Source organism: Barbus barbus (assembly GCF_936440315.1).
Source record: "Barbus barbus genome assembly, chromosome: 6".
Taxonomy (NCBI): domain Eukaryota; kingdom Metazoa; phylum Chordata; class Actinopteri; order Cypriniformes; family Cyprinidae; genus Barbus; species Barbus barbus.
This window is the reverse complement of record NC_136734.1, coordinates 8,258,276-8,282,500: the sequence shown is the minus strand read 5'-3', so window position 1 is coordinate 8,282,500 and position 24,225 is coordinate 8,258,276. Positions and strand designations below refer to the sequence as shown.

The 24,225-nt window shown below is 35.8% G+C and overlaps 2 protein-coding genes across 3 annotated transcripts in view; both read right to left on the bottom strand.

The window, feature by feature from the left end:
• Window positions 1-7,673, bottom strand: part of LOC306871472 (MAP kinase-activated protein kinase 5-like) — an 18,180-nt gene extending 10,507 nt beyond the window's left edge. Inside the window, exons 1-8 of the mRNA XM_079419432.1 lie at window positions 6,802-7,673; window positions 3,903-3,976; window positions 3,062-3,137; window positions 2,829-2,926; window positions 2,606-2,714; window positions 1,383-1,472; window positions 1,170-1,265; window positions 596-676 (exon numbers count right to left, since the gene is read on the bottom strand). Of these exons, the coding sequence (XP_079275558.1) occupies window positions 596-676; window positions 1,170-1,265; window positions 1,383-1,472; window positions 2,606-2,714; window positions 2,829-2,926; window positions 3,062-3,137; window positions 3,903-3,976; window positions 6,802-6,837 (660 nt within the window). The 5' untranslated portion in view covers window positions 6,838-7,673. The remainder of the gene's footprint in view (window positions 1-595; window positions 677-1,169; window positions 1,266-1,382; window positions 1,473-2,605; window positions 2,715-2,828; window positions 2,927-3,061; window positions 3,138-3,902; window positions 3,977-6,801) is intronic.
• A 251-nt stretch (window positions 7,674-7,924) lies between these two features.
• LOC306871471 (aldehyde dehydrogenase, mitochondrial-like) lies at window positions 7,925-24,185 on the bottom strand. Of its 2 annotated transcripts, none has more exons than XM_079419430.1 (13): window positions 23,741-24,185; window positions 21,383-21,487; window positions 20,170-20,310; window positions 19,478-19,557; window positions 16,865-16,976; window positions 16,628-16,756; window positions 15,694-15,807; window positions 14,785-14,887; window positions 11,642-11,826; window positions 11,329-11,493; window positions 8,902-9,059; window positions 8,678-8,792; window positions 7,925-8,384 (listed from the first exon to the last, which is right to left on the bottom strand). In XM_079419430.1, exons 1-13 carry the CDS (start codon window positions 23,849-23,851, stop codon window positions 8,352-8,354), a joined length of 1,551 nt encoding a protein of 516 aa, XP_079275556.1. In that variant the 5' UTR covers window positions 23,852-24,185; the 3' UTR covers window positions 7,925-8,351. The 2 variants fall into 2 exon arrangements, with proteins under 2 accessions (XP_079275556.1, XP_079275557.1); XM_079419431.1 differs by having other exon boundaries at window positions 21,418-21,487; window positions 23,741-23,926.
• Window positions 24,186-24,225: the final 40 nt, after the last annotated feature.

Genomic DNA, 24,225 nt, shown 5'->3' with positions numbered 1-24,225 from the left:
TTTTAAAACGGGCGCTTTTACATTTCGTTGTGAAACTTTTCTGCCGTCATCTTGTCTGTCTCACCTCACTCTTCTTGTCAGTCAACTCGACTCACTCTCCTCACGTGATAAATTAAATCTGATCCGTGATGCGTGATTATCGGTGTGCTGCATTTAGCAGCCACGTTCAGGTTTAATTGTAGTGTCTGCTCTCTAACTGAACTAAATGATTTTTATTACTATTAATAAAATCTAAATGACGGTGAGGGACGGTGCCACGGTGGGCAAGTGACGTAACTGGTGTAGCGGCTTAACACCGGTATCACCGCCAACACCGTCTATCGCAGCAAGCCTATTATTTACATGTATATATTTATATTCAAATTTATATTATATATAAATATTCTTAATATATAAACAACAATTTTTTTTCTTAAATATATACATGCATGTGTGTATTTATATATACATAATAAATATTCACAGTACACACAAATTGTATGTAAACAAAAACTTTTATTTTGGATGCGATTAATCGATTGACAGCACTAATATAATAAGATGATTTTTGGAACTTTTTCGAAGAATGAGCCATAACAGTGAGTAACAAGTTTACCTTGTTGTATGTGTAAGGTGTGGGTGAGGTAGGTATAATTCCAGACTTTTCTTTCTGGTGGCGTCTCTGTGCCTCCAGCACCTATTGAAGAAAGTTAGTTCATATTTGTCAATTAGGTCAGATAACGTTTCGGACTGATCAAAGATTTCATGTGTGGCTGGCAAGATGGATGTTTTTATTTATTTATCATCATCATCATCATCATCAAGAAGAGAAAAAAACACTGAAAACATTACCAATTTATGTTTTGAAGGGGCCATATCACATCACCAGTCAAAAGTTTGGACACGCTTACTCATTTTTATCATCATAATTATGTCCCAGAATTAGAATAATCCATGAAACAACATGACCATGGACACTTGTTGGCTTTTCCTTCCACTATTCAGTTCAGACATCTATTAAATAAATTGATTAAAAGTTCAGTTTCGCTATTTCGTCCCTTTATCATCAAAAAACGTGGATCAAGGAAAAAAGGATCAAGGAAATATGATTTTTCATGATTTGACCCCTTTAAAAGTAAGAATTATGAACAGTCAACTTTTACATCTATAAAAAGTCACTGAGGTCTTACCTGTGGTGCTACATAGTACGGAGTGAACTGTGGGGTCATTAAATCACCTTGGTCGATTTTGGCAAAACCAAAATCACACAGTTTTACAGGAGCATCCTGATGGGGTCAGACACAAGAAACAGGATTCAAAATAACTAAATAACTTATATATATGCACTGTAATCAATTAAATCAAATGAATTTATGGAATATTATTCAGGTGCCACATCTCACCAGTGAATTGTCCTTGAAGAGCAGGTTCTCTGGTTTCAGGTCTCGATGTGCAATATTTAATGAATGACAGTGTTGTAATGCAAGGCTTATCTGTAAAAATGACAGAAGTTCAAACTACTTGATGTCTATGCAAGTTTATAATGTTCATTTTTAATCAACTATAATTTCAATATGTCTACCAAACACAATAGACTACTTATAACAATGTAAGTGAAAATAACACTGTACTTGTTTAAAGGGCCCATGTTTTACTTTATTGTAAAGTTAAGTCATATGTCAGGCATTCCATGTTTACTCTCTTATGCGATCAAGCGCACAAGGGCAACGCAACAAGTAAATAACATTAGCCGTCCGTCTTACACGAAATAGTGCCCCGAATTTACACTCCGTTTCCACTCTTCAGTACGTAGGAATAGAGGTAGTCAAGTGTCCACAGCGCAGTAGTGATATTAATAAATTACTTTTACAATGTGAGGCCTTCTGGATTTTTACATTAGATACGTTGTCCCCTAGAGGATTAAATGAGGACTTTGATATTCGTCCATTTCTTAAAATATAATATATCTATATTTATATAGCTTTTTTTATAGCTCTAAATTAGGTTTTGACGGTACTAGTTGAATTTATGTACGTAGGCAGGTATCAATTGATGCTGTTGCATTGTATATTGCATAGCTTTATATGTTCTGTTATATTTCTTTGTTATTGTTTTGGTTTATTTGTTGGGGTATTATTATTATGCTAGTATTGTGTCAGGTCATGTGACCTTTGATCACCTGGAGGTATAATGAGTGGCATATGAGTGTTGTTCATTTGTCTGATGAAGAGCCTGCGTGCTCGAAACGTCACACACTATGCGATAGTTTGCACTTTATTTCTGCTTTAACTTTATTTCAGCTGCCTGATTAATCCATATTGAGTAAAAACTTATTATCGTTCTTCATATAAATTATCATCACAATCTCAATATATGATGTAATTTATCACCCAGCCCTAGACATTGGTCTCAAATATCCAACCAATCAGGCTTTCTTGGAGGTCTGGACTGTAACCGCTGCTAATAGTATCTTTAATAGATACTCTTTCACCATCAAATGAGCTGCCATGTTACCAAAACAAACTATGTTAATTTGAATATTATGCATTACCTCCGGACAAAAGTCTGCCTTCTCTCCAGACCTGATCTACCTCAACAGTATGGCCTTTAACTGTAAAGACAGTACCTGTTTAGTGACCTGGCTGGCCATCTTTTCTGTAAAGTGCTTGTGCTGGCTGATTCTATGGAACAACTCGCCACCTTCCATCATTTCCATGACAATCAGTAACCTTGCCCTATTAGGGAGAAGCACAGAAAACAGTATTTATATTTTTCGATGTTTAGAGCATTAGCCAACATTTTCTTGTACTGTACGTGTAGGAAACACTGTGTTGTGTGCACTCCACTACCTTGGACTGGATTCATGGGGAAACTGTACGCTGTTGGCATACACCTCCATTATTTTCACAATGTTGGGGTGAGAGGCACACATCATATGAAGCCTGACCTGCAAATAAAAATCAATTTAAAGTTGCATTTGAAAATGTTCTGTAAAGTCTAACACTTCAGCTTATTAACTTGTAACACCAAGAGATGTTCAAATAAAAGAAACTAAACCATGCACACGGCACACACTACCTACCTCATTGCGGGCTTTGGGTCTGTCAATCAAGATCTTCAGGGCAAACCGTTCTTGTGTCGACTTCTTCACACATACCCTGGAGAAAAGAAAAAAAAACTATATAAATGCACTGCATCAATTGGCTTTTAGTAAATAGCCAACTGATGAATGCAGTTAACGTCTTAACTCTGTAAAGCAGGAATATCTATCATTTTAATGGAACAGTTTATTGAAAGGTTTGTGTATTTGTTGAGTGTCATATTTGATACACAAGGCTTTTATTGCTCATATAGTATGATATAATGAGAATATGGAGGAAAAACACCTCAGTTTTATTCCCAAACTGAGCAAAAATGTGCAATCTGGTGCAGATGCTGATATGACTAAAAAGTAAAAAGAAATTCTAATAGCTTGTAATGTAAATCAATGAGACTTTATAACAGTATATCAAACTACTTAAATAATAATAAAATAAGTATCAGTAAATATCAGTATATTTCCCAATAATGTTTTGGAAAGATGATATTTAAATGCTTAGTTTTATAATCAAATCTCTGTAGTTTCAAAACATATACAATGCAATACAATGATGATAGAGATATGAACATGCTGGACAGATTCATAATTCCTTGATACGTCAAACTTTTTTCCCTCCAATGTTTGTAGTTGATTTTTGTTCTGGTGCTTAGGAAAGGATTCAGAAATATTTCCTCAAACAGAGATTAGTTCCTACTGCAGGAAATAGGCTATTAACTACTTCAGCTAGAGGAGATTTACAGCTGAATGTCATATTTATTTAAAATACTTTTTAATGCAAAAATGACCTTTCAATATACCCTTCAAACTGGACATAACAGCATACCTCACAGGACCACTGATCCCAGCTCCCAGCTTCTGTGTCCAATTGATGTTATATTCTTCCAGGATGGATGTCTCCTGTAACAAGAACATACAGTGTTTGGGAAAAGTTCATTCAATTCACTCATTCATCGGCATACCTTTTAAACAGTATGCATAATTATTATACATGAAATTGATTAATTTGCCTGTTTTGACATTGTTAGTTTCCGCAGTGAGCATCATGAGATGCATAAAACTGAAAAGGCATCAATGCATATCTAAAAGGCGACAGCCATAGTAGAGTCCATGACTTGTAGTTTACAAAGAGTTATGATGTACAAGTCAGCAACAAAATGGGGTGGTTTCCCGGACAGAGATTAAGCTGACAAGCTACGCAATATCACATTCATTATCGCAGGTGATTCATCTGCGATTATGAGCACAAATTGCATAGCCTGTCAGTGAACTACGGCTCTGTTTATTAAATGCCGCTCCATCTGAAAGCACGTGATGGAGACTTATTACTAATCACAGAACTGGCTTTACTGACGAGATGCACGTGACAATCGCATGCGATATATCGTGCAGCCCCAGTTCCCCAAGTTGATCCTGCTGCTGTTGGCATCCCCTTGGCCAATCCCACGGAGGAAGGTCATCCTCTCCCAAGTGAGACATGATCTGGAGCTGTGGAACCTTCATGTTTGGCCCCTCAATGAGAGTATTTACAGCTCTCTGCGAGGGTAACTAACACCATTATGGAGGCTATAGCTCTGTCTATGAGATGCCTCTATACCCTTAAGGTGTTTGCGTTTTCTGACTGGTGTGCAGTCTGGAATAAAGACCCATCCTCATGATATGTGTCATCCATTCTAACCTTTCTGCTTGATAAGGGGTGCACCCCTTCCACGATCAAAGTATATGGGGCAGCTATCGTGGTGAATCATGCTCTTGCACTGGCCTGTCAGTCAGCAAAAAAAGACCTTGTCGTTAAATTCCTGAGGAGAGTTTGGACACTGAATCTGCCTTGTCCTCATACTGTGCCGACCTGTGACTTATCAACAGTCCTCAGAGACCTTCGAGGTCCCCCAATATAAACCGCTCTAGTCGGCCGACTTATGACCCCGTCACTTAAGACTGCTCTCCTTTTGCTTTCAGTCAGCACTTCCTGCCTTAAGTTTGGGCCTAACGACAGTACATCATCGCTGGAATGCTACTCTCGTATGAACGTACGTGTGACAGTTAGCGGAGGGTAGAGAATACAGTTTATAAAGTTTTAAATAAGGATATTTTTCTTACACAAACGCAGTGATTCACTTTAGAAGGCCTTTATTAACCCCCTGTATGGAACTCATTTTATCTTAAACCCCATTCACTGGTTTTATAAAGATTGGAAAAGCCAGGACAATTTTAATATAACTCCAACTGTATTCGTCTGAAATATGAAAGTCATATACACCGAGGATGGCTTGAGGGCGAGTAAATCATGAGGTAATTTTCATTTTTGAGTGAACTATCAGAGCATATTGAGAGTAGACAGGAGTTTCCCTAAAGCGATTCATACATTGCTCGTCCCCGTTATTCTCTGGGAACTTTACTAACCAGAGCGTTTTTTATGCACTTGTCAATTTTGATAATTTTTTTGTTCAAAATTAAATCACTTTGAACCTCGATTTATCAAGTGTTCACATTTCTTTTCTGGAAATGTATGCAAATTAGTGCATATTTAATTAGAAAATACTTTTTTGTGAAGATTTAAAGATAACATTTCAGAAAACTTGTTTGGTGATGAGTTTTTGGCTCAAGGTCTGCATATAAAGTCACACCAGAGGAGTTCAGCTGGGATCAGGACTTGGCTTTCTGCAGACCAGTCAAGTTCTTCCACACTGACTGAATCAATCATGTCTTTTTGAACCGTGTCTTATACACAGAGGCACTGTCATGTTAGAATAGAAAAGGGTCCTGTCCAAACTGTTGCTATAGAAGTAGAAGCACACAATTCCCTAGAACATCATTATATGCTTAAACATTGTACTCATGGAAATTACTAAAGTAGTCAAACCTGTTCATTAGAAGGGGGTGACCCAATACTTTTGGCAATATAGTGTATTTTTAAACACTCCAATTGAGTCTCATATTGGACTGAGATCTCATTACTCATTATTACTAGTTTCAATAACCTAATATCATCATAGAAGAAATGGTCTTGTTAATATTTTGTAACACTGGTTCTGTTTAAATCCTGTGCTTGTTGTGGAAATATCATATCTCCAAATCTAGAGAGACTTTTGTACTGAGAGAATATGTTTTGCTGAATCCCTGGTTACATTACAAACAGAGGGGAAAACAAGATCATGGTATCCATTACAAATAGAGAAATATTTCCTCTGTTCATAAATGCACCCCATAATCTTGTAATGTTTTTGTTGTTGTATATTTGTAATATAGACAGACTTTTTCTGTAACACTTTGTTCTTGTTACAAATGTTGCATGTACTTGATACATATTCTAAAATCATTAAAAACTATGTATTTCATATGACTCTCGTTTCATTTAAACATAAATAGCGCCATCGCGCGTCTCAGTCATGTACTGCAGTGAAAATGTCCTAAAATGACTTCATTAAAAACTGTAATATTCTGTAATATCAGAACATAGTGTTCGACTGTTATTAGGTCAGCCGTTTACTGAAATTGCCTTTTTATAGCAGGAGCTTTAAGACAACACGCTATATGCATATATAACACTTTCAATCCAAACTGATATTTGTTTTGTATTGTCTCTGTATTTTTCTGATAGTAGCCGTTAAGCAGGATAATGTAGACTGCAGTTCACTACCGCAAAGCGTTTGAGGCAATGGCAACTCTGTTATGAGAAGTCACAAAGACAAATACAGACTTTAGTTTATTATTAGCCGCCTTACCTTTATGAATCTGTCCACGCCGGTGTCCTCAGACATGATGTTGACTCACTCTTTGGCTTCAACAGGCTCGTACAGGTGCGATCTTACCTAAATCTTGGCGTTGAACGAGGTCTAAGCGCTAAGATGCCCTCTCATGTACAATTCCCATGCTTTCCGATGAACTTTGAAACACCAGCGCCTTTCCTTGGTGAATCCGTAACTGGCATTCAATGCAATACACTGTCAAACTCCACAAGACAGTAGGAAAGCAGTAAAGACGCGAGTTTCGGAGGCTATACGTGCTCGGCTAACATCTTAAGTTACGCATGCATTTCACAGGCAAAAGTAACGTTAGCGCAGACTATAGCCACCGTTTACGGTACTGTTCCTCCAGCCACTATTTGCCAACCGCTTTTCGCTGTTCTTGACAAGAGAGCAACAAAACCGACGAAGGACAATAAAAGCGGTAATTCTTCGTCGGCCGTTAGCTCTGAAGCTAGCGTTCACAGCAGATGCTAATTCTCGCGCTCATTGCATTACATGCGCGCACCACCACCTTTTTAATTCTACGATTTTCTCTCGCCTATCCAGCGTTCAGCGTTAACGGTGTTTTGAAATGCACCATAGAGTCCAGATACTATTCTGGGTTTGTTTGCTAAGGTGCTAGTGCTACCTTTGATCCGATGCTGGGGAAGATTGTTCTTCTTTATTATACGCAACATTCTGCGAGCAGCGATGCGGGCGCATTCCGCCACCTAATGCAGAGGAGCTCGGTCAGGCCGACCTTCACTGAAAATAATGCGAGGTTTGGGTCTTGTCTTGAGTCGTTTGCCATTAAAATGCGATTCATAACATTTTCTGTTAGACATTTAATCATTATAATGCGAGCGGTCGCCTTGTGTCGTGTCTTCGCCGTAGTAGTAGAGGTTGGAATTGTTTCATAATTTCAGATGAACAGATTTTGATCCGAAAAAAAAGAAAGATTTACAAAAACATTACAAACGGAAATAACTTTTACTGTACCTTCTTACCACACTGCAAAAAATGATGTTCTTCATCAGTATTTTTGTCTATTTAAATGTCTAAAGATTATTTAATCAACATGCATTTACTTGAGCAAAATGGAAATGTAAGTCTTGTTTTATGAGAAACACATCAAATATGTTTGATCCATTTATTTTTGTCTCTATATTATTACAAAAAAGTTTAATCAGAAAAGGACAGATATTTATGCACACTGAGAAGAAATGAATGAAAATGAATAAAACCAAAAATCTAAAGCATTTATTTCACAAATCAGCAAATACTTGGAGTACTTATGCTCTGTATATAATGCTGGAATTGAACAGAATGAAGACAGCCCAATACACATTTCCCTCCTTTTGTCTGGTGGATAATCAATCAATCAACTAGTATGTCACTGCTAGAACTTTATTTATTTTACAAAACAACATTTGTAGTAAACGCATATTTTTTTGGTAGAAATTAACACATTAATCAGAGTGCATTTTAATAATGGCTGGCATGGCTCTTATAAGAAGGAAATGGCTTCCTTAAATGAATTCATCCATTTATGAATTTTTCTGAGGGACCTTAATTGTAACCTGTGGAGGAAAAGAGTGATAAACGACAGAATTAATGAGCTGGAGAATGTTGACTAAATATACATCTAAAACACTCCATATACAAACAATGAATAAATAAATATATTAAAACTAGCTTAATCTACTTGGCATCTTTTAATTTGAAATAAGCAACTCTAAAGTAATCAATCACTGTGGGAAATCAGTTTGGGCAAATGGAGATTATAAGACAGATACAAGCATTTATAGTTTACAATAAAGAGTGAATTATGAATAATGAGTGCACTTTTATATATCTGATAGCAAAAGCTTACCGTTTTGACCTCTGTGTAGTTGTCCAGTCCGTACTCTCCTAACTCACGACCAATTCCTGAGGCCTTGTATCCTCCAAATGGAGCCTGAACTCCGAACACGTCATAGCAGTTAATCCTAAGAAAATAAAATGACAAGCACAAACCACATTTCAGAAACAACAAAGGTGTCTGATTTACCAATATCCAAGACTGACTTAAAATAATGAAGCACATCACATGCTCACCACACAGTGCCAGCGCGCAGGCCGTTGGATATGTAATGGGCCTTATCGATGTTTTTGGTAAAAACAGCAGCTGCAAGGCCGTATTTGCTGTCATTGGCTCTCTCAATCACTTCCTCTAAGGATTTAAACTTCAGAATTTGCATCACAGGTCCAAAGATCTGACAGTAATAAAAGGGAATATAGCACGTTATATAATTTTACTGGAAGAAAATCTTATAGCAAAATGGAATGAATAGATCGACTCTAAATAGAAATGCATCTATTCACCTCCCTGTGTACATAATTGCATAAATTGTGCCATATTATATTATGGCAGGTTAAAATGTGTATGTAAAATGGCAGATACACATTAGTCAAGTTTGTGCTGCATTTGATGGAGTATGCATGTAATATTAATACAAAATAAGAAAAAAAAATATATATATTTGCATAGCAATTCATTAAATTCCTCTTCCTGTTATCAAAAATCTTTACTATGTTTGATGTTAAGTGAATAAAAGCCTAAATTAAATCATAAAGTCATCACATCTTCAGAAGACTTCACAGACAAAGCTTAAGCTAGTCCCAGACTAAATGCATGTTTGAGCTGTCTCAACTGAAAATATCTTGCTCTGACATATCTTAAAATATGTCAGTGCCATTGTTCTGTGTCAAGATGCACATGTTTTCTTCTAAGGCATTTTAATAAAAGCTGCTTAAATATCTTAATTTAACTAAGGCCTAATCCTGGCTTAAACCAAGCCCTTTTTGTGAAACCGGGCCATAGATTATGTTTACAATGTCTTTGGCCTCATTTACACTGCAGGTCTTGATGCCAATTCTGATTTGTTGCCTATATCGGAGTTTTTTGGCTGTCCGTTAACACGTTCTTTCAATTGTGACCCATATCCGATTCATGCGTTTACACTTGCCATAAGATCTGAAACATCATGTATGCGCCTATTTATTATATTAATAAATCACAATATAGCTGTTTTTTAATTTTATCTTTCCTATTATAAACAAGAACAGATGCAAAAAAAAAAAAAACCAAACAGTAGAAACCAATAGCCTATAAAAGAAACAAATAATGCATTAACTTTATCGTTTTACATGTAAACATGTACAAGCATGTAAAAGCATTCATATAGCTTATGAAAAACAAATGATCAAATGTAAAAATCACTTCAGTGTGTTCATTACAAATAAATTGATTAAAACGACGAGTGATTCCCTCTTTTCTTTTATTGATAGATTAACATTGAGACAGACGGCCTACTGTAATGCACGAATCATATAAAGTTACACATCAGATGTTTTTCCCCATCAGTTCCCCAAGTTCACTTAAGACAGCTTATGTTTGCATGAATAATGAAATACTGTAATGTGTAGCCCATTTATCGGGATTGCGCGCTGTTATGCATGCTCTTCAGATGACAGTCAGAGCAAGAAGCGAGCAGAGAAAAGGTAATCCTCTCAGAAAATATACAAATAAAGATACGTTTAGATGTTTAATTACTATGTGGATCGCTAAACGAGGGCTTAATGAATTAAATTTTGTGAAAAGCTCAAATTCACTTTTTTTTTTGCCTGTAGCTCAAAATAGCCCATATAACGTCAATAAACCACGGAGAAGTACCAAATTGTCACAGTTTTAATGACGTGCAGAACGCAATGCCTCAGAAAATCTGATCTGCCTGTTTACATGACAGTTGCATTGGCACAGATCTGATTTTCATCCAATTTATTTCCACATATGAATAAGGCCTGAAACCGATCTCGAAATATCCGAATGTATGCGTTTGTTTTCTGTTTACACAGTCATTGAACAGATCCGATCTGTGTCACATATGAGCAAAAAAGAAATAAAAATCGGAATTGGGTCACATTTAACTGACAGTGTAAATGGGTCCTTTATGAACTTTTTCAAGGGATGGACAGAAATAAGAAAAAACACATCTCTATTCGTGTTCTGAAGATGAGCGAAAGTTAAATAGATTTGGAAGTTTACTAAAACTAAAAACCTAAAAAAATAGATATTTTTGTTAATTGAAATAAAATAATTAACTTATTTTACTGACATAATTTATAAAAACTTTATAGACAACTAAAAGACATACAACAAAATGAAAAATGGAAAATCCAAAAAACAAAAGAAATATTAATTTCCTAATCTCAACCAATCCAGTCATTAACCAATCAGAAAATGTGTTTAGTTAACACTACTTATGTTAATATTTATTCACTGTCGTTAATACTAATCATTTAGTTAAGACTGATCATTTATGCAGGAAATATTAAAAGAAACATTTCTGGAGGCTTATGGAAAGCAAAATGAATGGAATCCTACTAGATCTCGTCTATAAATTTAGTAAGAGTTCAACATTTGATTATGAAGTGAATGGAAAGGCCTTTTCCTTAGTAATGTGTTAATTAAAGTACACACACCTCCTCCCGAGCAATTGTCATGTCATCTTTAACATCGCCGAAGATAGTAGGCTGGATAAAGTAGCCGTGGTCAGCTGCCGGTCCGCCGCCGCACATGAGCTTAGCGCCCTCACGCTTCCCACTGCTGATGTAGCCAAGAATCTTATGGAACTGTTCTTCATCCACCTTCAGCCAAGAGAGGAAAGAATTATCAGAGCACTATGCTGACCAAGGGCTTCATACATTAGTTACAAAAGAAGTGTACAGGAAGTCCTTACACAAACACACATGTACCTTCATATATAAGCTTCATCGCTTTATGACTGAACTGTACCTGGGGGCCCTGCTCCGTGTTGAAGTTAAAGGGATCTCCCACAATCCTTTTCTTAGCTCTCTCTACGCTTCGCTCAACAAACTCATCATAGATGCTGTCCTGTACATACGTGCGAGAACCTGCACAACAGCACTGGCCTTGGTTGAAGAACAGGGCAAAATGGGACTGCTCCACTGCCTCCTCCACTGCAAACGCAAATATAACATTGCAGAGATACGGCCTCAAGTGTCATTTTGGCATCATGCCTCAAATTTGTTGTTGTGGTATGTGAAAACAGTTTTGTCTATCAACACGAAATCCATAACTTTTTGTCAGCATGGTCTGAAGATGATATGATTCGATTTTGGTGAAAATCGGACCAACGGTCTAGGAGGAGTTCGAAAAAGTAGGTTTTTAAAGAAAATTAAGAGAGCAGAGAGTGACTATGGCAACATTGGTATCACTGTTCTCAGCATGACCCAAGGAATCTATTAATACCAGTCTCATTACAATAGGCAAAATTCACAGAAAGATATAAGCATTTATTTGAAATTTCATTATGACTTTTGACCACAAGGTGGCACTGTTTCAAAACTTTGAGTACTTTCAGGTCAAGGTCTCCATGGTACATATAATGTTTCATAATGGTACACCAATGCATTCGTAAAATATAGCATTTTTAATCATAATACCGCATTTTCATGGCAATTTCATGTTTTGTTAAATTATAGCGCCACCAAGAGGCACAATCCCACCAAATTTTTTACGTGTCCTTAGAGTGTGCCCATACATATGTGTCAAATTTGGTGAAAATATCTAATTTTGTTTTGGAGTTATAGACATATTTGTGTGCAAGTAGATGAAAAATTACTGACTGTCGAGTTTGTTTGCATTTTTGTGGCATTTACAATCAAAATTTTGGCAATTGGGCATTATTATACAACCGAGAAGCTATGTTTCCGAATTTCCTACGGTGGTTTCCTGTCGATCGGAGTAACGGTTTCTAAGATATTGCCAGATATTTTTTAAGAGCTAAAATGCAACGTAGCACAAACCATAAGGTTAAACCTGGCAAGTTTGGTATCGATGGACTCGGCAACGATTCAGGAGTCTAAAAAGGTGACTCCTGTGAAAATATGTCAACCCCACCCAAAGTTATAAGCATGTGAAAATTGGATTTTGAAAATTGAAAATTTTCACTAGGTGGTGCTGCTTTGAAACTTCTCGGGCTCCTTCAGGGCATCGTGCGGATTACCCATACCAAGTTTCGTAACGATACGTTAATGCGTTTGTAAAATATAGGATTTAACTACAAAATTCAACATAGCCGACGCCCAAAATGGCTGACATGGGAAAATTGGTTGGACTCGGCATGATGCACCGAATCTAAAGATACTTTTTATGATTTTTGGCCAATCCATTCACAAGTTATAGTCAAAAATATGAATTTTTGATATCTCCTGACCACTAGGGGGCACAGCGCCAAAACACTGCAGGTCGCCTCAGGTCATGCTTGTTATAACACACACCAAGTTTCGTGTCAATCCATCAAACCCTTGCAGAGATATAGCCTCAGATCCATTTTTGCGTGCTTTTCGGCGAATTTGTTCGCTCATTATTCGAGAACTGCTAAGCGAATCAACTTGAATTCCATCACTTTTTTCCAGCATGGTCTGTTGATGATCTGAGCCAATTTTGGTGAGAATTGGACGAACCGTCTAGGACGAGTTCGACAAAGTAGGTTTTACGAACAATTGAGATAGCGAAAAAACTAAACCTTACGATTTTTTAAATCGACTCGGCTTGAGCCAAGGATTGAGAGGAAAAAATAATTTATTTTGTGGCTTATGGTTCAAAAGTTATTAGCATTTCAAAATTGAATTTTTGGACAAGTGGTGGCGCTAGAGAGTTTGAGTTAGAGACTCCAAATTTGCTGTGGTTACTATTGACAGTATCATCTATCAGTGTGCCAAATTTTACAACTTTCCCGCAATTGGTTCTATGGGCTGCCATTGACTTTCGGCGGAAGAAACGGAAGAAGAAGAATAAGAACGCTAACAATTACAATAGGTGCCTACGCACCTTCGGTGCTTGGCTCCTAATTTCATTAAAATGATCAAAAGGGTCATGACGCGAGGAATCCAACTTTACATTTTACCATACCAAACCTGTATGACTTTCTTACTTCTCTGGAACACAAATTAAGGTATTTTGAAAAAGGTCTTAGTGTTTTTTTGTCCATTCCATTTCCATTTATTTTTTTATCCAAAGCGACTTGCATTGCATTCAAGTTACAGTTTTTTATTTTTTATTTTATCAGCTCTTTCATTCCATAAAATGAAAGTGACTGGTGTCCAGCATTGTTTTGGACATACAGATTGTATTGGCAAAAACAGCTGAAGGATTCTTAGATCCTCACATGCAAATTGTGCGTGTTGTGTTTTTATTTTCATGTTTTGATTCATTCATAATTTATTTAAGTAATAATGTTTTATAATCAACAGTCACTCATATGATTGATTATCATTTAAGTTTTTTTTTTATTTATTCCTTTATTCAGTCATTCACTTATGATGTTTCTATATTACATATTTTATATTTCTTATTAATTTTCCCTAGCTTATGCATTTTCATTGTTCTTCAGTGTCATGCTTGTGGGGTTTCATGAACTGTTTTGTCTGTATGAATAAGAGAGAGATAAGAGGGAATAATTATGGAAACCCAAGGTTTATGGGATGTTGCTGTGAAGCAGTTTTGGTATAAGAGGACATGTTGAATTTGTGCTGGTCAGACGAAGTTTGAACACTGTCAAAATGCAGTCAGCACACTGCGTATGTCTCAATGGTGAACAAAGATTGTGTATTCAGCAGTTACATGTATATCTCCCCTCAGGACAACTGTATAGCCTGTGGGACAGGCCAGCGCTGCCTTTAGGGTAGTTTGCGCAATTAATATGTTTAATCTAGAAGATAGAGACAGGGTGGAAATGGTTATGTACCACTAAATAATAACATCTGTAGAAAACTTTACCAAAATTATACAACATTATAGGTGGATCTCAGGGAAAATAATAAAATATCAAGACCCTTTTAATTTACCACAGAAATATAAAACACCAATAGGTGTTTTATAATAGTGTCACCAATAGTGCAGTAGGAACTTACTATTAGCATCTGATAGAATGATGTTCGGACTCTTTCCTCCCAGCTCCAGTGTGACCTTCTTCAGATTACTGGTACTTGAGGCTTTCATGATGAGGTGACCTACCTATAAAACGACCGTAAGACACTTCAGTAACAAAACAAATGTACTGTAAATTGCAAATATAATTTGAAAGTCTAGATATGCTGACCAAATACCATCTTTGCTACCACAGTGATATTTAGTAGCTGCTAATATGCAAATGAGCACACTTGTTAATTTAATTATTAAAGTTAAGTATTACAAATAGGCCTGGTTTCATATACAGGGATTAGATTAAGACAGGATTACGCCATACTTCAATCGGGACATTTAAGTAGCTTTTATAAATGTGCCTGAGAAAGAAAAAAAAAAACAAATTTTTATTTATATATATATATATAATAAATTTTTTATACAGTCACGTGTTTGGGCTGCATTTACACCACACAGAAGCAGGATTTTGAAGCGAATCAGATTTTTCCCACCTGCTGACATTTATTGTTTATTAAGTCATAACTGACATTAAAGGGACAGCCCATTAAAGGGACAAAAATTCTGTCTTCATTTACTTACCCTCATGTCCAAACCCAAAAAAAACCTTTTTCAAACATAAATAAAGATATTTTTCATCAAACCTAAGAGATTTCTGTCCCTCCATAAATTATGGTACAAAAGTCTCAGGCACAGTAGATGATTCACAAAAAATATTTGTTTTATTTATATATTTTACTTTAGTGTGCACATTTTAAATTTCTAGACAAGTTTGCAAATGAGCAAGGGGTTTTGGTAACATGGTATGGCCCAAGTATAATTTCTGTAGTGCAGAAAGAAGACTTTTGCATACTACTTTACTTATACAAGAAATATCCGTTACTGAAGAAAATCCTCACCTCAGTGGAGCCAGTGAATGCTACTTTGTCCACATCCATGTGAGATGCGATGGCTGCCCCTGCTGTGGGACCCATTCCTGGGATAATGTTGACGACACCAGCAGGGAAACCCACCTACAACCACTCAAGATGGTCATGAGGTGGATAAGCAAATTGTGATCTTGTACACGTTAACAATGTGCACTTGATGGTGTTTCAACAGTGCACTCCGTATGGCTTCACTATTATTGGTTTCTTAACATTAATTATACTGTACACTGTCTAAAGAGACGATGCAGGGATGGCCTATTAATTCTGAGTCATTAAATGGCCTAAAGGTCTGTGGCGAACACAAGCTCAACATATTTTCATGTTTTACTCTACAACACAAAAAACATCAGTAATACAACTCATTTAGTGTTGAAGAATATGGTGGCTAACAAGTTACTATATGGGACTATAGAGATTGTTGGGATATTAAACAATCACACCAAACAGGTAAACTCATCTACTCACTAGTTGCTTTCACAGCCTCATTGTGTTTATAATCACACACTTACGATCTATTTTAACTCAAACTTTCAGGGAAAATGCTTTAAAATAAAGATTGAAGTAGTTATAGTGATATTAAAGTAATATGCGACTGTGGTGTAGTTTATAGCCAACATTTAGCCTTTTACTTCTACCGATTGTATTTAAGCTGTGTTTATTTGTTAATATTATCATGATGAACAACAACAGCATGTAAGAGTAATAAACTTTCATTAGTCACAGAGCTTATTTTCTCCAATAATCCAAAAGCCAATGCAAAAATGCAGTCAGGTTTTATTCAGAGGAATCAATGCTGGCCTACGAAAATATATCATCACTGCAGCGCTCTATACATAACGACAAGAGTTCAAGTAAACGTGTTATGTTATTTTAAGTGCACATATACTGTAGGTAAGCCACTCACCTCTTTGATCAGGCTGGCAACATAGAGCGCAGTGAGAGGCGTCTGTTCTGCCACCTTCATCACCACTGTGTTTCCTGTGGCCAGAGCAGGACCGAGTTTCCAGGCCTGCATCAACAGTGGGAAGTTCCACTGGAGGATGGTGTGAGGAAAAAGGGGACATGTGAAAGACAGTAAAAAAAATATGGTATTACTCAGCCAATACATATTCAATTCTAAAATTCCACAGCATATACTTACAGGGATAATTTGGCCACAGACTCCAATGGGCTCATGTCTGGTGTAGCAGAAGTAATCACCATCAATAGGAATGGTCTTCCCCTCCCATTTGTCTGCCCAGCCAGCATAATACCTACAGACCAACCAAAACCCAACAGAAAAAAACTAAAAGTTCTGACCTTATGATTGATTTCACTCCCTGTATCAGATTTAATTGCACACCAATCATTATAATGACCCTTTGGAACTACTAAAATCAGAAGAGGATCAGATCATGCCAGATTTTATAAAGCTTGTTAGTGGCATATACGATACATACAGTACCTTACGAAAGTATTCATACCCCTTCATTTATTTCACATTTTGTTGCGTTGCAGCCTTATTTAAACTGCTTTAAATTACTTTTCCCCCCACATCAATCTACACTCCATACACCATAATGACAAAGCAAAAACAGAACTGTCACAACTTTGTAAATTTATTAAAAATAAAAAAACTGAAGTATATTGCATAAGTATTCAAACCCTTAACTCAGAACTTAGCTGAAGCACATTAACAGACTCAAGTATTTTTGGGTATGATGCGACAATATTTGCACATCAGCATTTGGCACATCATCAGCATTATCTGTCATTCTTCTCCTTGTCTCTTCACCTCTCAAGCTGTGTCAGGTTGGATGGGGGGCAGACGCACATTTTCAGGTTTCTCCAGAAATATTTGATTGGGTTCATTCCCAGTCTGTGGCTGGCCCACAAGGACATTCACAGAGTTGTCTGTAAGCCACTCTTGCTGTGTTTAGGTTCATTGTCCTGTTGGAAGGTGAACCTTCTGTCCAGTTTGAGGTTCTGAATGCTCTGAACTGGGTTTTCATTAAGGCTATCTCGATATTTTGGTGCATTGAGCTTTTCTTCTACTCTGACGAGTCCCTCAGTCCCTGCCGCTGAAAAACAGCCCCACAGCATGAGGCTGCAACCAGCACACTTTACTTTTTGGATGATACTCTCCAGGTGATGAGAAGTGCCTGGTTTCCTTCAAACATTATGCTTGGAATTGAAGTTTGAATCTTGTTTCTCAAAGTCTAAGGGTCCTTTAGGTGCTGCATATATGATCATGGAGATCAACTAGAGTGACCATCAGCGTCTTGGTCATCAGTCTAGACAAGGCCCTTCTCCAGCAGTTGCTCAGTTTGGCCAGCTCTAGGAAGAGTTCAAATTGTTTCAAATGTCTTCCATTATGGATAACGAAAGCTACATGATTCTGTGAACCTGCAATGAAGCAGAATTTTTTCTGAACTCTTCCCCAGATGTGTGGCTTGACACAAACCTGTTTCTGAGCTCTACAGGCAGAATTTTGGACCTCAGGGCTTGGTTTCTGCTCTGATATGCATTTTCAGCTGTTAGACCTTTTATTAAGATGTGTGTGCCGATCAAAATCATACCCATTCAATTGAATTTGCCACGGGTTAATTTCACTTGAAGTGTAGTAACATCTACAAGCAACATGAATGCTCCTGAGCTAAATTTCAACTGTCCCAGATAAGGGTTACTTATGCAATGGAATAATTTATTAGTTTTATTATTTTCAATAAATTTGCAAAGATGTTAAACACCTGTTTTTTTGCTTTGCCATTATGGTGTATGGAGTGTAGAATGATGTGGGAAAAAAAAAAAAGTAATTTAAAGCAATTTAACAGAAGGCAGCAACATAAAACACGGGAAAAAATGAAGTGGTATGAATAGTTTCGCAAGGCACCGTATATACCACTTCTGAAGCAAATGTCTGCTTTTTTTGTATTTGAAAAGAAACTCAAACAAACAGAAGACATATCCAAGAGATTCATTATGTTATACAACAAAGAAATATGTATGCCAACTATATAAATATATTTAGGCCTAAATTTAAGATTTATGTATTTGAATTACATATAAAACCTCTAGCCATTTGGATTACACAGTTTTAACAAACGATCAAGCTTAATGTGATGCATATTTGTCAGTGACACTTAAATGAAACAACAAAACAATTATTTCTGCACTAAAATCAATTATTATTAACTATTTGTAACTTTGATTTTATTTAAACGTTCATATTTTCAAAATTCATTTAATGCAATGAAAATTGCTTAGAATCAACAAATCTGTTAATTGTGAAAACCATATTTAATTCATTTAAAAAGTATTGAATATGGTTGAAATATGGCCAGCTGTAATTTTAATTAGTTAAATATGTATGATACTGATATATAAATCTGGTTATTGTGCATTTAAAACACATTTTATTAGTACTATCCCAGAAATCCTGTTTAATTTATGTATGACTGACAAATATGCATCACATTAAGTTCATTAATGTAAGGTAAAACGGTGTCATCTTGCAATTGAAATAGGCCTACACAAATTTTTAATTTGGGTCTAAATATTTTTTTAATGCTGGAACCTGTAGAACTGCTCAGATCTGATTAATAATTTGCAAAGCAAGACACTAATTATGCAACTCAGAGAAAGGAGTTTCATTAGACTAAAATGCAATGTGATATTAATGTATAGCAATTATTAAGGAAATGTCATACACCAATTTCAGTTTCAACTAACAAATACTGTGGAGGACAATTCATCATAAGGACATAAAGTTCACCTCAAGCATTTGACCACCATGGGCACGTCCACAGTGTAGGAGACTGCATATGGTTTTCCATTGTCAAGAGTCTCTAGTTCCTATTTAAATGAAACAAATAATATTAACATCCTGTAGTATTATCGTAGATCAAGAATAAATCAGTGCTGATATATACTTGAGAAATGACAGGACCCATGAATTAACATTGTGGAAATTATAGCAAGGAACCAAAAATATCAAAAATCACATGGACTCCCCAAATGATATTTTCCAAAATTACACAATACATTGTACTAAGTACAAACCGAAGTTGTACTATTTCAGTATTAAGCTACAAAGTATTTAGACTCTTATTAGACTCTCAGTATTCATCAGCTTTGTCTGCAATTGAATATGTGATCTTGTTGGCTTTCTCATTTATAATATTTTCTTGTGTTCCATAATGGCTATCCTTGTTTTTATTCAAATATGTTTTTGGAATTTTGTACCTTTTCTTAATAAATTCTTAATGAAGTTAAGCAAGCAGTGAGTGAAAACGTAAGAAAAAATGTGCTGAAATGCTCAGATGTAATTGTATAACTCATATAATTGGGGCCTTTTCTGATTCTGCTGTTGGTCGTTCATTTTGCTGAATCATACTGACAGCATTGTTTTACGCATTAGATAAAACAGCTCAGTCAACGAGGACAAAGGTTGTTTGAGTGACTCACAGCTAAATAGGCAGCGTCTCTCTCTATGCAGTCTGCTAATCGGCTCAAGAGCAGCCCACGGTGGGACGCATCCATGCGCCGCCAGGGAGACCCAAGCTTGAAGGCATCTTTAGCAGCTTTGACAGCTTTTTCCACATCCGCCTGCATGCAAAAAAATAAAAATAAAAAACGAGAGAAACATAGGCTGAAAATGTCATGCAAGACTCCATATGGATGGCCATGGCTGATGTGAGAATGATTCAGGCCAGCGAATGCAACTTTGCCCTATCAGGACATATTTCTTCATTGGCAGCATTACTTGATATGCACTGCACAAAATACAGATATCCTAATGAGTTCATTTCAGTGCCAGAGTCTTCATTAAGTTATGCTTATTATATTATATTTGTGAGGTATCATTAGTTCAGTTAAGGCTGGCTATTTGGCATGTGTTAAATAAACATGCACGGCTATTTTTAATCCCAGCTCCTGGTTTATATCTGCCATGTTGGCGTAGGAAAGTCAAACAGATGCATGTTTAACAGTGAAAGCAGGGAGGAGGTTTGTTAAACACAGGTGAAGAGTCAAATAAAATTTAAGTTATTTTGAAATATATTTTGAAACTGTTGGTAACCAAATGGTTGACATTAACCATTGGCTTCCACAGTATACTATAAAAGTCAATAGCTATTGTCAACAGTCATTTCATTTCATTTTTGGGTCAAATACAGTATCCCTTGATTCCTGTCTGTTCTCATATACAGAGAAATAAAAAGGAATATACATATATATGCACCATTTTATTTCTGAAATAAAATAAATAAAATCTTCCTGTTCTTCTATATCCAGATTTACAGTATAGCTGAAAGGTCATGAAAGGTGCAATCCAGGTGCAAAATTCTATAGACCACCTGGCATGTGTTAACACATTAAAAATAATCAGCCCTTTTATTATTTAATAAAAAGGAGTCATATTTGATTGGTCAGTGGAGTGAAACTTAAATTTAGGTCTATTCCTCATACAAAGCTATCATGTTGCTTCAAGAGACTTCAAATCTTAATGCTCAGCTGGTTTAACCAGATAGTCAGCCAGTCTCAACCTGACCAGCTGAAAAGAGCCCAAAACCCCAAGAGTTTACCAGCTGAGACCAGCAAACTAGCTGCTTTAAGACCTTTTCATTTGGCAAGGATGTACTTGGATTTTGAATTTAAAATTCAAATTTCAAACACCTACGTTATCGCCCTCTGCGACGTGGCAGATAACCTCACCAGTAGCAGGATTGATGGTTGGAAAGGTTCTCTTGTTTACTGCATCGTGCCATTCATTGTTGATGAAAATCTGCAGAGAAAATGAGACACATTTACATGTTCTGGCATTTGAAAATTTTGAAGTCAAAGTCAACTTTTACTAGCATTTTTTCACATTGCAGATCAATGGACAAAAACATAAGAGAGCAAGTATTTACATGCCACTGGCAAGAAATTATGACAGCTAAAACTAGGGCTGCATGGTATGCAGGAAAAATACGGATAATGAATATGGATAATGTGACACTATATCATGAAATAATCTTATGATAATTGTGTCAAAACATAGTTACAAGTAAAAAAAAAAAAAAAAAAAGGTATGTTCGGAGTAATATGGCATAAGTCTAAAAAAAATGTAATCCTGACTCTTTAGACTCTAATTGTCTCATGTAATCAGTGTTAGTTTTGGTATCATTGAGATTGTATTACATTTTATTTTTGTATTTTCCATTGTCACTTTAATTTAGCTAACATTTTAGTATGTTTGTTGTATTTTATGTTATTAGTTATTGCATTTTTCAAATACGTCTATATACACTTTATTAAATTTGTCTTTCATAGCTAAAAAATAGATTATTGGATTACATTATACAAGAAAATACTTTTCAGTCTTTCGACTTCAAAATCTTTTGTGTAATTCAATGCGTTACTTGATATCTCTGTAATTAATTGTGAAATTGCCTAGCATCTAAATAAAATTTGTTTCTACCTATTTTTTTTTACAGTGTTGCTTTTATAATTTTTTCTGTTTTAGTTATTTCAGTTATTTCAAGTTAAGCTATATGAATATGAGAAATGATTTTTCATTTCTCATTTTCCCCTGTTCCCTAAATCTTTATAGATTTTTGTAAAGTAAACATAACACAACTTTTATGTTATTAATATTTCAAGATGTACACTTAATGAAGCGACTTACTTGATTATCCATACATATTTTTTTAGAAAAATCATGTTAAAATGCGAGTATCAAATGTAAGGCTTTTGTGGAAGGTTTATTTGTTTCTCTCAATTGTCATTGTGTTGCATTGCATTAAATGTTTTGAAGCTACACAGCTTTGATCATCAAACTAAATCATATTAAGATAACTTGAGTTACAGGCACACAAATTTTGGAAAAAATAATATTTATTAACACCCAAACAGTTATGTCCTATACAAGATGCATTCCTAGTTTCAACATTACTTATTCTTCAGACATTCTGCTTTAAATACAATACGTATCAGCTGTATACAAAGTGACCAACATTTGGTTTTCAACCACTAAAAATAGGTGATATTCAACAATCTGAAAATGGAGCCTCTTTGAGATCCCCATATCTCTGTGACGGAACGATGTAGGGCCTTGAAATGAAGATTTCGAAAGAAAAGTTTTTTTTAAGAACTAGAATCTAATATTATATTGCAATATCTTTAATCCTTCTTGAGTTAAAAGCAGGCAAACTTTGGAAAAATAATATTTATGGCACTTAGACAGGTATGTTCAATGCAGTTTTTTTTGACAGAAGGAAACAAGATACAGCTCTAGTTTCAACATTATTTGTTCCTCAGACATTCCTCTTTAAAAGAAAAGAGGTATCATATTTGTGCAAATTGACCCACATTTGGGTTTTGACCACTGAAAATGTGTACATTTTAACAACTTACTGCTGGAGCTATATTAAAATTCCAACATCTCCGGAACCAAACCATATAGGGCCTTAAAAATGAAGAAGCCAAAAGAAAAGTTTGTTTAGACCCCAAATCTAAAAGGGCATTGACATATCTTTAATACTTCTTGAGTTACAGGCATGCAAACTTTGGGGGGGAAACTTGAAAAGTGCTGTTTCCCCATATTTGAATGGTCACCATTGGCACATAATGCAACAAGTTAAGTAACATAATAGAAATTATGTTTTACATCATGGTGTAATTTTAATTTATTATAATTTCTTAGTCGGTAATGATCATATTAAATGCTATTTCTACAGAAACTGTGAGAATAATATGGCTTCCTGTCTTAGCTTTATGTTCCCTTTTGATGAAGAAAAGATAAAGCAGAAATGGCATTTTCTCGATGGAGGTGGGGTGTGAAAACATGCCAAGTTCATTAACCTGCTGCAAAATGTCTTTTACATTACATACAATCGCCATAACTGTACGGCATGGCAATTTGAGGATCATAAATGTGTCATGCTACTTTAGCGTAATGATAAGTCTGCAAACATTTAATAAATGAGTGAATTATAATATGAACAACAAACATGCATGTAATTTTCAACGTTTGAATAATTCAACATGTTTTTACCTTGTTATAGTGAACGTCTGGGTGAACGTTCGGTGCAGGAATCGTTGAATGCTGACATGCTGAAATACGGAAAACTTGTGGAAAAGTTCTGGAGAAAACGGTGCGCAGCATTTTTACTCACTTGCCTTTATATTAACACCGAGACTGTTGATAAGCTCGCGCTTCAGAGCAGAAATGCGCTCGCTTGTTGCCAGATATTTGCGAGCAAAGTAATGCCATAAAACCAATCAACATCCGCGGGTTTACGTAAGATACTAAAACTATCCACAATCGGTGTATATCCATTTACAGCAGAATTTTATCAGCATTACCAGAATTAGAGGCGTTTACACCAAATAACTCGGAATGCCAGCAAACGAAAATATGTGGAAAATACGTGGACTTGGCAACAAACAAACCCTGAGAATGCGTGTGTAAAAGTCGTGATCAATCCAAAATCATTTCCACGAAACGTAACTAATAAAATAATAAAATAGAAACATTTT